The sequence below is a fragment of the Bos javanicus genome, chromosome 23 (genome assembly GCF_032452875.1).
Source record: "Bos javanicus breed banteng chromosome 23, ARS-OSU_banteng_1.0, whole genome shotgun sequence".
Lineage (NCBI taxonomy): Eukaryota > Metazoa > Chordata > Mammalia > Artiodactyla > Bovidae > Bos > Bos javanicus.
In genome coordinates, this window is record NC_083890.1 from 27,944,640 (window position 1) to 27,959,364 (window position 14,725).

The window sequence follows — 14,725 nt, forward strand, 5'->3', positions numbered from 1 at the left end:
AGCACTACAGGAGGAATATGCGACCTGTCCGCCTGGGATCTTTTCTGAAGAGAAAATATCATTGTGTGTAGAGTGCAGACCGGTCGGTGTGGGAGGGAGGGTGATCCGCTCTTGTGGGGAAAGCACAGGCAGCACTGATGTCAGTGTGAATGGAGGATGTGCTGTAGCTGCTGCGAGAGAGCAAGTGGCTTGAGTCCACATTAATGAAGATGGAATACAGAGGCGTCTACACTGATCATTCCTTCATCTGGTATTTGTTGTGTGCCTGATAGAGGATGCTCTATTTTTGCATCAGTGAAACCTCAGTGAACTAACAGCAGACACCCTTTGTTGGCCTCGTGCAGTGTGTTCTGGTGAGGGGGGCAGAGTGAGCCTAATAAGTGAGGGAAGTGTCTGCCTAGAGATTGGCAAGTGCTCTGAGGAAGGTGACCCAGAGTACAAGTGTGTGGGTACAGGGAATGTGGCTGTTTTACTAGGGTGGTCAGTGTAGGCTCGTTGAGGAGATGATCTTTGAGTAAAGATGTGAAGGACATGAAAGAATGTCCACAACCATGTCTAGGGGAAGTTCTCTCCAGGCAGAGGAGCCTCCAGTGCAAATGCAGGAGGGCAGGAGAGTGTGTGTGTGTTCAAGGAAGAGCCAGAGGCAGGTGTGGCTGGAAGAGCAAGGAATTGCAATGAGATCCAGTGTCTGTCCAGATCATGTGTGCCTCCAGGATATTAGAAGGTGTCTTATGTCTGTGAAACATGTGGACTCATAAGATGGTTTAAGTTGAAGATGAGCTGGTGTGACTGGTCATTAGAAGCATCAGTCTAACTGCTGAGCAGAATCAGGAGGTGAAGGGTGAGCGATGCAGTGGAGGAGCCTGGAGGATTAGTGCGGTGTCCAGGGTGGGGATGCTGGTGCTCCCCTGGACCCACATTAGATCTAGACAGTCAGGAGTGGAGCCTGAGAATCTGAATTTGCAATAAGGTTGGTGCTGATGCTGCTGGTCTTCAGATCATACTTTTAGTAGCAGGAATGTATGCAGACCAGGATTCACACATGTTGTGTATCAGCCTCACACACAGAGGTTGTTAAATAAGCAATCCCTTGGTCTTGTCCTAAAACTCTGAGAAGGTGGTTCTGGGGAGAGGCTGAACATTTCGTAAGAAGCCCCACAAGCAATTCTGGTGATCAGCCAATTTGGGAACCCCTGAGGTATATGAAAGCGAGTGGCCAGAGAGGGGTCTTAAATCCACATTTAAAAGCATTTTGTTTTCTTCAGAAAGAAAAGGGAATTTATATTGACAATTCATATTGTCAATTATGAGGTATGATGTTGAGAAATAATGTAGTTCTTATTCCACCTGAAGAGTTAGGCAGTGGTTCACAGTTCAGCGTAATGAAATCCTTGCTCTCTGAAACTGTTCTCCAGGTTGAGTTCTTCTCACTCATTCTTGGAGCTAACAATGGGATCCAAATAAAGTTAGACACACAGTACTATATATACATATATGGCTCCACGGGATCAGGATCCAGTGTCCACTCCAGGCCAGGTCCCACAAAGGAACTTTCGGCCCTGCTGGGGCACAGTGTCACTGCTCACACCGTGAGCCCCTCGTGCTGGGCGTGGACCCCGCACTGAGGACGGCCATCACTGAGGCTCCTGACAACTGGAGGTGGTGTGACTCCCACTCTTGACACCCTTGTCAGATGCATCCTGCATAGTTCCAGCTTCTCTGTGTCACAGCGTCCTGAGTAGAGTCTGGCACGTGGTCACCTGAGTGCTGGGACCTCAGCATCATGCTGTGTGCTCTGGCAAGAATATGTGGGAAAGTGGGTTTTTTCTTTAGTGGAGGAAGGTGGTCTCTGCCTCCTACCAAGACTCTTTCAGTGTGGAAGTCTCCTAATGTGGAAATGCTCCTAATCAGGTGAGGGGGAGAAAGGGATGGACAAGAATGTCAAATTTCGATTGTTAGAGCAAAGGTCTGGAACTGGAACTTGACCTGGTACAATGCAGGCACTCGGGTTTGGCTGAAAGAACAAGTGACTAATAAATGCCATCCAGGGTAGACATCGGCTTGCTTACTTGTTTGTTTGTTTTGTTTTCATTGGAGTATAATTGATTTACAATGCTGTGTCACTTTCTGCTGTACAATTCAGTGAATCAGCTAGAAATATATTCAGTCTTTTCTAGATTCTTTCCACATATACACCATTAGAGAGTGCTGGGTAGAGTTCCCTGTGCTGTGCAGTATCCACAGCACTTTAAAGTGCTGCCCAGATGGTGGTGGAGGGAGATCCTAGGAGGATGGCTCTGCTCCAGATGCAGAAGAATCCAGACCAGGTGGGAGCACATCAGCAGGGTCCAGGATGACATTTCCAAAAAAGGAAAAACTGATGGAATATCCGAAGTATCCACACTTCTTGAGTCAGTCATGCAAACAGGGGAATCATTAGAGCTGAATTCATGAGAGCTTCATAGAACATAATCAGCAAAAACAAAGCCTCATCAAGAGGCTCTTCAGTTCTTCACTTTCTGCCATTAAAGTGGTATCATCTTCTTATCTGGGGTTCTTGATATTTATTTCTCCTGGCAATCTTGATTCCAACTTGTGATTCATCCAGCCTGGCATCTTGCCAGCATATAAGTTAAATAAGCAGGGTGACAATGTACAGCCTTATTATACTCCTTTGGCAATTTTAAGCCAGTCCGTAATTCTGTGTCTGTTTCTACCTATTGCTTCTTGACCTGCATACAGGTTTTCAGGAGGCAAGTAAGATAGCCTGGTATTCCCAATCTTTAAGACTATTCCACAGTTTGTTGTGATCCACACAGTCAAAGCCTTTAGCATAGTCAATGAAGCAGATGTTTTTTTGGAATTCTGTTGCTTTCTCTGTGATCCAACAAATGCTGGCAATTTGATCTCTGGTTCCTCTGCCTTTTCTAAACCCAGCTTGTACATCTGGAAGTTCTCAGTTCACACACTGCTGACACCTAGCTTGAAGAATTTTGAGCATAATTTTGCTAGCATGTGAAATGAGTACAATTGTACAGTAGTTTAAACATTCTTTGCCATTGCCCTTCTTAGGGATTGGAATGAAAACTGACCTTTTCCAGTCCTTTGGTTCACTTCACTTTCTCATATGTAGAAAAGCATTAAATCCTTTCACGGTAAAATCAGCTCCTTGTGACTAGCAGAAAACCTTTGGAAGACAAGTACTTGATTGCACTGAACTCCCCCTTCACCAAAATCATATATACTGACCTTCCCTCCGTACCTCTGTGGAGCCGTTTCTCAGAGCTATCTGAGGTGCTGTCTCCCAGGTTGCAGTCCTCATTTTGCCCCAAATAAAACTTAACTCACATCTTAAGTTGAGCATCTTTTTTTCTTGACAAGTGTAGTAGGGAAAATAAAAAGCTGAATGAACTAAGTATGATCAATATGTAAATAAAGTGGGAGCTGAAGGAATGGGAAGAGTGAAAGCAATGACTATCAACTATTGCATCAGCCACTGTGTGATGCGGCAGACAGTGGCTGTGACAGAAAAATCAAGCAGCAGTTCTAACAAGGGATCATGTTAGAGATTTGGAAATAAAAGCCGAAAGAATCAGCTAAAAAGTATTCAAAGTGGTCACCAACGGGAAAGCAGAAATTGAGAAGAATCAGGATTATAATAAGAGTCTGTATCATGAGAAATCATGCACAAATATTTGACTTCTTAACTTACAGACAAGTGTGCCTTTGATTAAATAATCACACAAGAAAATGAATGAGGATGAAAGTTTATGCTTAATGAGAGCTGAGTGCAATAAATGACACCTGAGAGTTTACTAAAATGCAAGAACACTTGAAACATGCATGCAAACTGCGTGAATGATGTTAACCTTGAGTAAAACCATGAAAGAATATATCATCCCATTCAGATAAACAGACATGGAATGAGTTCTCTATTCCCGTTACCTTACTGTGTGCATCGTGTGCACCAGGCAGGGAGGGAACAGGCCCTGCCTAGGGAGAACCCTTGGCCACCCTCTTGCTTCCAGTCAGGTCCTTCTGCAGAAAGTGCTCCTGTCATCTGTCTCGGGTCTGTGGGAGGTGCCCCTTAGAACACGCGTGCCACAGATGCTTTACCTGGGTGGGGCTAAGGTTGTCCTGACCAAGGAGAGCACCGCTCACCTGTGTGCCCCCAGACCACAAGTCAGGAACAACTGAGGGTCCGATGGAGAAGTCTCACCTCCCATCTGCCCTGTGCAAATCAGCCTGAGCTGATGGAGATGCTGCTGCTTGGTTGATGCCTCCCGGTTCTGGGCTCCTTTATCGTCTCAGTTCAGGACACTCATCCCCAACAGTCACTGCTCCCTAGAAGCAGACGGTCCCATATTCCTCCTGATCAGAAGCCCCCAAGCCCTGTCCTGTCCCCTCCCCCAACATCGCCCTTCAGCTCTGCTTCATCACAGGAGGGTGACAACTGCTCAGGGGAGATTCCCCCCCAGGCTCAGCCACTGAACTCTGACCCCAGGTGTCCCACTGCATTATCCCCCAGCCCTTTATGCTGAAGCTGCCAGAATGGGATCTGGAGGGAGAGAGAGGTGGGGGATTATTAGAGTCTCCTCAAGGCTGAGAGAAAACGCTCCTTTTCCCCAGAATCTTACACACTGTCCCTTCCCAGCATGCGAAACAAAATGAAATCCAGATGTGTATATTTAAAGAGCAGTTTTAATATGAAATTATACAGATGTTGCAGGCATGAAGTAATGCATATATTACTGTGACAAGGGTGAAGGGAACCTTAGATTTGCAGAAATCTGCTAGTAGTCATCTCAAGAGAAGCCACAATAAGGCAACTGGCAGAAAAAGCTCATTGGTAATAATTTATTGTCCATGTGCTCTATTATAATTAAAAAGCAAAAGTAATATTAGTACTAGTGTGGTACAGCTGCAACCACCTCAAATATATTAATGCTTTTAATTATCCCAATCACGACTGGAAAGAAACAATAGTTTTCTCATTTCATAGATGAAGAGATGGAGACCTCAAGAAGGATGTGTTATACTGTAAATCAACTACCTTCAAAAAAACAATCTATATGTATAATCTATATATATATATCTATATGTAAAAATACATCTATGTGGAACCTAGAAAAATGGTACTGATGAACTATTTACAGAACAGGAATAGAGACACAGACGTGGGTAATGGACTTGTGAGGGAAGGAGAAGGTGGGATGAATTGAGAGTAGCACTGAAATATATACATTACCATGTGTAAAAAGCTAGTGGGATAAACAGATATGGAATGAGTTCTCTATTCCCATTACCTTACTGTGCACCAGGCAGGGAGGGAACAGGACCTGACTACGTGCTCAACCTGCTGCTCAGAGACCTAGAGGGGTAGGATGGGGAAGATGGGAGGGAAGTTCCAGAGGGAGGAGATATGTATATACTTTGAGAAGGCAATGGCACCCCATTCCAGTACTCTTGCCTGGAAAATCCCGTGGACAGAGGAGCCTGGTGGGCTGCAGTCCATGAGGTCGCTAAGAGTCAGAAACGACTGAGTGACTTCACTTTCACTTTTCCCTTTCATGCATTGGAGAAGGAAATGGCAACCCACTCCAGTGTTCTTGCCTGAAGAATCCCAGGGACAGAGGAGCCTGGTAGGCTGCCGTCTATGGGGTCGCACAGAGTTGGACACGACTGAAGCGACTTAGCAGCAGCAGCAGCAGCAGCAGCATGGCAGAAACCAATACCTTATAATGCAAGTATTCTCCAATTAAAAATAAAATATAAAATAAAAATAATTTAAAAATAATAAGATAAATAATAGAACACACAAAAAAGAAAAAGTGCTCTTAAGACCAGAACTAGGAACTGAATTCAGGCCTCCTGGCGGCAGATTCTAAGCTTCCCCTGTTAAACTGATGGAGCCGGAGTGTGACACAAGGACTGAAATTCTGGGTGTGTGAGGCCATTATGATCAGTTGGTTCCGTCTGGAATTGTTCCAGGTCTTGTAGTCTAATAGGCTCTGGGGAAAAAGAAAAACCAATAAATCACTGACCAAGTGGTTGCAGAATAATGCTTTTCATTCCCTCAGAGATTCTCCTTCAGTTGCTTCAAAGTCAGATTCTGCCTTCCTCTGAGGGAAGACACACCTGTTCTTTTTTGCCTCCTTTTTCCCAGCTCTTGCTGGACTCCTCCCCTGACTCCATCCACATCATCCCCTGTCCCTGCTGCCACCACCCTCCACGACAGGGACAGAAGTGGCAGGACACAAGGACAAGATCCAGAGTGAAAACCCAAGCCCTTTCCGCCTTGAACCCAAATCCATTCTCTAATGCAACGCAAGGCTCCCTCACAGACAGGACCCAGCTCCATGTTCCTCTAGCCCGGGAGTGGACACACACACAGTTCCTTTCTCTCCTCAGCTCTCGGCCTCCTCGCCCGCACAAGCACCTGCTCCACCGCTTGGCTCCACCTCAACCCTGACCTCCACCTCCTGCAGCCCCACCCCTCCTCCCCAGCCCTGCGCCAGCAGCTCTGAACTGGAAAGCCCATCCAGAGCCCCAGGGGACAGCAGCCCCATCTAGAAACACTGGACTGCCACTGACTCTCCCCCTGACCGGACCCTGGAGCACCCCTGGCCTCGCCCCAACCCTCACTCTCGGCCCAGGCCCCTAGGCTGCACTTGGCCTTTCTTGCTCCTTCCGGGGAATCCCAGCTCCACTCCAGTGCTGGGCTGGGCTGAGGCAGAGCAGGCCCTCCTGCATTGCTCAGCCAGGGAGTCAACCAGGACTCACCCTCACTACCTGCAGGGGATCTGCTTTTCAATGTGGATTGGGGTTCTTGAGAATTTCCCCAGAATGAGGCTGTACCTGGCCCCCTCTACACCCTGGGACTGCCATCCCATCCTCCACCTCCCAGCGGGAGTGCCCCATTTGAACTCCTGTTTCATTCAGTATGCATGGAAATCCTATTAAGGTTTGCCACTTGAAATCATAAACAATTTTACTGAACACTAAAAACTTCAAAATGATTTTGAGAAATTAGCACATGATTTTCACAGTGTTCCCAGTAAATGCCCCAATGCATACAAGACAACCATTTCTGCCCCAGAGAAACCAGAACTGATGTTCCCAGATAAGAACAGGAGAAACTACAGATCTGCTGGGTCCCTGCTCTGGGTGCTACATGGAGAGAGTCTGCTGCTATGAGAACTAACCATCCCTATATGCCCAGGCCGAAGGCCAACTGATAAGGGAATTAGGTTTGGGGATAAGAAACCATGCCCCCAACAAGGCAGCTGACACAGAAGAGGCGGCCTCGACAGAAGGAGCCGAGTCTCTGCCACCTTTTTACTGTTCCACGTTCTGCCTTTGCTCTTTGCCACACACAAAGCTCTGCTTCTCTTTTCCTCTCCCCTCAACCCACTTGATTATGGGGAAGTAGTCAAAGAGCCCATCCCTTCCTCCACATCTACAAGGCAGTGACCACCATGAGCAAGGGAACTGACTCAGGGGGGCAGGGTGAGGCCACAGAGCGCAGACCCACTGTCCTGCCCTAAAGAGAATCCCAAGGGGCTAGATAGGAAAAACCTGGAGACAGGATGAAATCAGTGACCCCAGTTGCCTGAGGATTGACTGGTCTCCTCTCTTCAAATGGTCAAGGGATGTCTATTAGTCCTCCATATTATGGGGAAGGAGAGCCCAGCTAGCATGGGGCATTTGATGGGAACTTGAGAAAGGTGCAGGCTGGGGGTGACCCAGCAGAAACTGAACTCAGAAGCTAGTTCGTGGCGGAGGAATTTGAGAGGTTGCAGGACATCTCCAAGTGGGGTCTGGCAAGGGGACATCACAGGCAGGGCTCTGACCATCCACTGACCCCTAGTTTGAGCCTTATGATGCTTTCACTTGGATTCTTAATAATGACTGAAAACCCAGGGGGGAGAAATGCAGACAGGCACTTAGATCATCACCTTTTCTCTGAATTCCTCTTCAGTTTTTAATCCCCTCCTCACCAGGTACAGACACTTTACTAAAGGTTCTCTCTGATTCCTGGATCACCTAGACCCTCCCAACCAGCACATAATCCAACACATGCTCCCCAGACAAGCCCCGGTGAGCCTGACAGAAAACAAAGAGAGCTCCGAACAGAGCAGGGAGCTGAAATCTTCATTGCTGCCGAATCTCACGCAGAGCACCCCCTGCCCAGATTTCTCACCTGGCCTCCCTGTAGCTGATGCTGTCTTCCTCTTCTTAATATAACAATAGACACAAAATCCGATGATAAAAACAACAGCAACAGAAACGCTCACGATCCACCATGAGCTCTGGTGCGCCAGGGTCTTTCCTGAAAAAGGACCTTATTATATTCAACCCGGGCACCCCAGAGCCACAGCCTGCTCTCCTCTCCCTGACCCTGGCCTCTGACCCTCCCAGGGTCACAACTGCCTCCAGCCTCACCCCAGTCTCACCCAAGGGTGCGAGGTGTGAACTGTGATTCCTGCTGTGTTCCACAATGCACTTGACCCACTGTTCCTCTCCTTGGGGAATTTTTACAGTTTCCCAGGTGTAGTAGGTCCCATTCCCATCAGACAGGACATCCCCAGACTCCTGGTCGTTCCAGCTCATGGGTTCCTCATCCCGAAACCAGACCACTGAGATACTTCGGGGAAAGAAGCCAAAAGCCTTGCCTGTGAGGTGGACCATGCCCTCTGAGTCCTGGCTGTAGGTCACATTCACGGCTGGGAGCTCTGTGGGGAGAAAGCACAGAGCCAGTGAGGCCCGCGGCCAAGCCCTGCTCGCTCAAGGAAGACGGAGCTCACAGAGCTCCTCCTCCTCACTGTCCACCTCTGGCTGAGCCCTCATCCCCCCAGGCCTGCTCCAAGTTCTGCACCCTGGGGCCCAAGTCCTCCGGCGGGGAAGGGGAGGGGTGGGATGGGCCTCACTCTCTTGGGACCACTGTTGATGCTGGGGAGGGGCTGTGAAGGGTGGGCCTCTGGGGATTAGAGGAAATTTTCTGGATCAGGCAATCTGGGAGCCAGAGGCCCACCCCCATCTAAGGCCCTCCTCTGCTGCCTGACACCCACCTCCCCTCATACAGTTTCTGTCAGAGGACCCGCTGCTCCCCTGGACGATTGTCACAGGGGCAGTTCATGCCCCACCACCCACCCAACTTTCTACAGTGGATTTAACAGAACAGGAAAGAAACCCCAGGATACCTCGCCAACAGAGCACATACGTGCCCAGAGGACAGGGAGGGTCTCCGTGGGCAAGTCGGGATGGGAGGTTTTAAGAACAGGGGTAGAGGAAGGGCCTGGCCCAGCGTCAGTACCTGTCCTCTCCGTGAAGCCCAGCCAGGATTCCAGGTAGCTCCGCAGTCTCCTACAAAGTTCTCCCTGCACGTGGGCCTGGTAATGCTTGCTTAACTCCATTTCCATGGCCAAGGTCCGAGCCGAGGACTGGGGCAGGGTACATCCGTGGGGCTCCGGGTAGCAGGAGAGGAGGAGCTCCCCATTGAAGTACAGAAGCCGGAAGCCCCGGGGGTGGCTGTCTTCATTGATATTACAGCCCACGGTCTCCTGGAGGGAATGTAAGCCTGCCCCATCCCCACCCCCCGATCAGTGACTCCTCTGGTCCCCAGGGCCTCTGTCCTCCAACCCAAGTGAGAAAGTCCAGATAGAGGGCTCTCCCTGCTCCCCTCCTTGTCTTCCCTGTGCTGCTGAACTCACAGACCCACTGCCTCATCCCCACCCCCAGATTCAGAGGAAAATGGCCCACAGCACTCTTGCCCCCTCTGCACTCTCACCTCCTTTCTCTTTCTGCAGGGACAGGATTTCTGCTAGAAGTTTTCTAAGCTCCTTCCAGCTCTCATTCAAGTCCGTGGACTCTGTCTCCCATGTCTCTGCTGCCAGTTTTTCAGCCCACTCTCCCCAGGGCTCTGCCCTGCCTTTTTTGTGATCATAGTGCAGGAAGGTCTGACGATCCAAGTATCCCTCAGCAAAAGAGCTGGCCTGCACAGATCCATCCTGGGACAGCACCGTGATGTTGTAACAAAGACTGTGCGATCCTGGGGAAGGAGGAACCACAGATGGAGCTGCTTTCTGGAGACAAGTGCACATCAGATGTTTCACAGACCAGTTCTGTGTCCTGACCTGCTCCAGGTGCTGAGGATGCAGAACATGCATGTGTACAAGGGACCAGAATGAGGATTTCCATACGGGAAAATGGGAAAGAGAAGGAGGGAGAGGGGAATCGAGGAGTGGAGGGAGAGGGTGGAGATGGACACACGTGTAGGACAAGCACCAGGACAGGGAGGCACCGGCTCCCTAAGGGTCCAGGCAGGAGGGCAAGGGGAGAGGCAGGAAGAGCAGGGTGAGGGGAGGTGGAGTCAGAGGGAGGGGAGGGCAGTGTCAGACCCAGGACCAGAGGGATCCCTGCTCAGAGGGGGGCCAGGTGAGATGGAGAGCGAGGGCTGCTGCCCCTGGTGCAGGCTCATCATGGACAAGGCGGGCTCCAGGGAGGGTGAGGTAGGAGGCAGAGGGGCCTGAGGGGCTGGGCTGTGGCCCCAAGAGAGATGAAGGTGGGCCAGTAACCTGGGGGAGGTGAAGGAGTGGGTCTGGGCGCAGAGTGCAAAGAGGCATGGTGAGGCCCCAGGTGGGGAGGTGGCTGCACCTGCCAGTGTCCCCTGGGAGAGGAGTCAGTGGCATGAGCATAAGGGTCATGGAGAATTAAAATATCGGAGTGGCAAGGGAAGATAGAACTGAAAGCCAAGGTGCACACTGGGAAGCACCTACATGGTGGGAGGGGCTGGAGGGAGTGAGGTCACACCTCCACAGAGGGTTCGGGTCAGGCAGCCAGCAAGCAGGGGGTGGGGGCCTGGGAGAAGACTCCCTGTAGGAAAAGCCTGCTGACCAAGTGGCACAAACAAGGATTTCGGATACAAGATTGAGATAGTGAGAGTCCACTGGGGTCGTGGAACCAAAGAGAGGGTGATGAAGGCTAAGGAGGTGGGCAGTGGACCGCGGGCAGTATTCCTACTGTGGGGGAAGGGAAGAGACTGCAGAGAAGACGTGGTGAGGGCCTGGGATTGAGGGGCAAGGGGGGAGCATGGCTCAGGGGTGACCCCCGCCTTGGGTTAAGGTAAAGACAGAAGAGGAGGGATGCCCTGGGTGAGGGAGGATGAGAGTGAGGTGGAGATTCTGGGCACCATGGGGCCTGTGATTGATGAGAACTTGGTGAGGGCCCAAAGCAGTCAATGGTGGGAGCAGGTCAAGGTGCCATGGGGGGAACTGCAGAGGGACCAGGGCAAGTGGAGTCCAGCACCTGTGGCCCGGGGAGTGGAGGAATCCAGAAGGTGAGGTTTAGGATGCAGGAGTGGGGAGGGGCCGTGTTGGGGGAAAGGCTCCTCTTGGACAAGGGCCAAGAGCAGGTGCCTGCACGGGGGCGGAGGGTGGGTGTCAAGTGGGGGACAGGTCCTCCCCCAGGGGCTGGGCACTGTGCTCAAGGCCCAGGGATCATTGGCAGGAGAGCTCCCCTGGTGAAATAGGGCAGAGGGTGGAGAGGAAAATTCATGGGTAAAAGTCATCCCAAGAAAAGTAAGGCTAGTGAAAGCTGAGGGGAGGGAGGAGCCTTGCAGGTGACCGATCCTCGCAGGAAAAGACCCATGAGGGGAGGGACCTGTAGTGGGAAAAGGGATGAGGGTGGGGACGCCCTAGGAAGAGATCAGAGAGCCGTAGAGAGGAGGGGGCAGCAGGGAGGGGAGAGGGCAGCACCGAGGGGGGAGGGCAAATCCTGAGGGGGCTCGAGGGCCAGCAAGGGAGGAGGTAAGGAGAGATTCAGTTGTGGGACCACAGGCACAGCGGAAAATTAGAGTTCACATTAGTGGGGGAGGGGGGACCACGGAAATCGCAGGAAGAATCCTTTGTTCCCAAAGCCCTCAGACCTAACGTCCGTCAGTGTTTCAGGAGCCGCCACAGTGCCCATAGCAGTAGGAAGAGTGTGGATCCAGCTTGCCCCTTCCCAGAGGCCCTGGTCACTAGAAAAAGAGCCCTAACTCTCGGGGCTGAGGACCCCTGAGAGCCGCCAACCTGGAAACTCCTTGTTTCCGGCGTCCAGAAATGAGAAGAGACGGCAGAGCTAAGAATAGGAGAGGACAGCTTTCAGGGGCATAAGAGGGCGCCCCACAGACGGCTAAGAAGTGATCGCCTGAGCCTGGGACCTGGAAGAAACGCCATTCAAGAGAGCAACAGGGCGGGGCGGGGAGGCTGGCAGGTGGGGCGCTGGGGCGAGAGGCGGGGGCGGGAAGCGGCAGGGAGCGAGGTGGGGACCAGGCTGCCTTGCCAGTCAGGAGAATCTGAGGACTAAGGCATGTGATGAGGACATCGGGGAGGGTAGGTGGGGCAGGGAGAGCAGAGGCTAGGAACGGCAGAGACTGAAACGCGGGATGCAGTGCTCGCCACACGCCGTGTGAAGTTCCCGTCCGCTCCTCGACCTTACACCTCCCCGCCCCCCACCTTCCTCCCACCCCCACCCCCAACTCCTCTATTCGCTCAACCCCAGCCGCAATTGAGACGATCCCCGCGACGCTCACCGAATCCCATCGAATACTAACCACCCGAACCCCTGACCCAGCCCGGGCTCCGTCCAGACTGAGACCTCAATGAACCCCACTCACCGGCGGCGTTACCCAGGAGCACAAAAAAGGCAAGGCCGTCTAGAAACAGCCAGACACGAGAGAGCCCCATGGCCCAGATCTTGTCTGCCCGCCAGAGGCTCCGGGACCGAAGGAAAGCTGGCGGACCCGAGGAACCGCGGCGGAGAACTGAGCTGTGGGGAAGTCGGGCCCGCAAATCCATTCACCGGGCCGGTGCCCTAGCCCCGCCCGCCAGGCCCCGCCCCGCCCCGCCCCCTCTGCTCGGTTAGAAGGTCGCTTTCTGGCTTCCCTGGTGGCTCAGACGGTAAAAGCATCTTTCTGCAATTAGCAGACCTGGGTTCGATCCCTGGGTTGGGAAGATCCCCTAGAGAAGGAAATGGCAGCCCACTCCAGTATTCTTGCCTGGAAAATCCCATGGATGGCGGAGCCTGATGGGCTACTGTCCATGGGGTCGCAAAGAGTCGGACACGACTGAGCGACTTCACTTCACTTCCGCTCCTCAGTTCAGTTCAGTTCAGTCGCTCAGTCGTGTCCAACTCTTTGCGACCCCATTAACCGCAGCACGCGTCTTCCCTGTCCATCACCAATTCCCGGAGTTTACCCAAACTCATGTCCATTGAGTCGGCGATGCCATCCAATGCTCTCATTCCCTGTCGTCCCCTTTTCCTCCTGTCCTCAATTTTTCCCAGCATCAGGGTCTTTTCCAGTGAGTCAGCTCTTCACATCAGGTGGCCAAAGTATTGGAGTTTCAGCTTCAACACCAGTCCTTCCAATGAATACCCAGGACTGATCTTTAGGATGGACTGGTTGGATCTCCTTGCAGTCCAAGGGACTCTCAAGAGTCTTCTCCAACACCACAGTTCAAAAGCATCAATTCTTCTTCGGCGCTCAGCTTTCTTTATAGTCCAACTCTTACATCCATACATGGCTACTGGAAAAATCATAGCCTTGACTAGACAGACCTTTGTTGACAAAGTAATGTCTCTGCTTTTTAATATGCTGTCTAGGTTGGTCATAACTTTCCTTCCAAGGAGTAAGCGTCTTTTAATTTCATGGCTGCAGTCACCATCTGCAGTGATTTTAAAAGCCTGAAGGCTAGAAAAGCCAGGGAGGTGAGATGGAGGGTGAGCTTTAGAGACATCTCAATGTTTCCGGCTCTTCCTTTAGTCCCGACTTCTCTTCCAACCCAACCCACCTCCACCTCCCTCTACCTCGCACAGCAGAGTTACTGGCGAAAGTCTACTGAGACCAGCCAGGGTCTTCCCCGGTGGTCCAGTGGTTAAGAATCCGCCTGCCAGAACAGGGGACACGGGTTCCATACCTGGCCTGTGAAGATCCCACATGCCTCGGGGCAACTAAGCCAGCCCACAGCAACAACTCAACCCTTGAGCTGCAACCACTGAAGCCAGAGTGCCCTAGAACTCCTGCTCCACAAGGGAAAGTCACCTTAAATGAGAAGCCCATTCAGCCCAACTAGAGAGCAGTCCTCACCCTCTGCAAGGAAAGAAGGCCCAGCCAAGCAAGGAACAGACTAGGTGCTACAAGGAAGAATCACTGCAGCTGAGAAAACAAACAAAAAGTCTACTGAGACCAGATGTGTAGATTTCAGCAACTCTGCCTCTCAGAAGTCACTACCCCAGATGAATGACCAAACCCTTCTCTCTCTCTTCTTTCATTTTTAAAAAAATTTATTTTTAATCAGAGGACACCTGCTTTACAATGGTTGGTTTCTGCTGTACAACAGCATGAATCAGCCATAAATATACATACATCCCCTCCCTCTAATCTCCTTCTCCTCCTCTGACTCACTGCTATGTGTCTTCTGGTGGCCTCATCCTATAAGTATCTGCATTCTCCCAAGGAGACTTTTGGTTCAGCCCCTGGGGAAATCACAGGTTCAGTGAGATGACTCCCTATGATCCACTCCAATACCAGCCTCTCCAGATTCCCTTTTCAAGCTGCCTCACTATGTCTGCACCTCTGGGCCCATCCTCCCCTCAAACCCAACAGGACTACAAGCAAACTCCGCACACCAGCCTCTCCTAGTTCTCTTTAAGCATCACCAGCTTGGTCCTTTCTGATCCCCTT

At 51.4% G+C, this 14,725-nt stretch overlaps 1 protein-coding gene across 2 annotated transcripts; it reads right to left on the reverse strand.

Moving 5' to 3' along the window:
* Positions 1 to 4,683: 4,683 nt before the first annotated feature.
* On the reverse strand, positions 4,684 to 12,854 carry LOC133236490 (MHC class I polypeptide-related sequence B-like). 2 transcript variants are annotated; one of them, XM_061398542.1, is made up of 6 exons: positions 12,659 to 12,854; positions 9,791 to 10,051; positions 9,317 to 9,580; positions 8,676 to 8,735; positions 8,204 to 8,332; positions 4,684 to 6,011 (listed from the first exon to the last, which is right to left on the reverse strand). In XM_061398542.1, exons 1-6 carry the CDS (start codon positions 12,837 to 12,839, stop codon positions 5,899 to 5,901), a joined length of 1,008 nt encoding a protein of 335 aa, XP_061254526.1. In that variant the 5' UTR covers positions 12,840 to 12,854; the 3' UTR covers positions 4,684 to 5,898. The 2 variants fall into 2 exon arrangements, with proteins under 2 accessions (XP_061254526.1, XP_061254525.1); XM_061398541.1 differs by having other exon boundaries at positions 8,457 to 8,735.
* Between the last annotated feature and the right edge of the window lie 1,871 nt (positions 12,855 to 14,725).

Coding starts and splice junctions, on each gene's coding strand:
- LOC133236490 (XM_061398541.1), bottom strand. CDS start 12,839: ATGGATTTGCGGGCCCGACTTCCCCACAGCTCAGTTCTCCGCCGCGGT. Junction 8,736..9,316: donor GGGCTTCACGGAGAGGACAG/GTACTGACGCTG, acceptor TTCTCCCCACAG/AGCTCCCAGCCGTGAATGTG. Junction 8,333..8,456: donor TTCACACCTCGCACCCTTGG/GTGAGACTGGGG, acceptor GTCCTTTTTCAG/GAAAGACCCTGGCGCACCAG.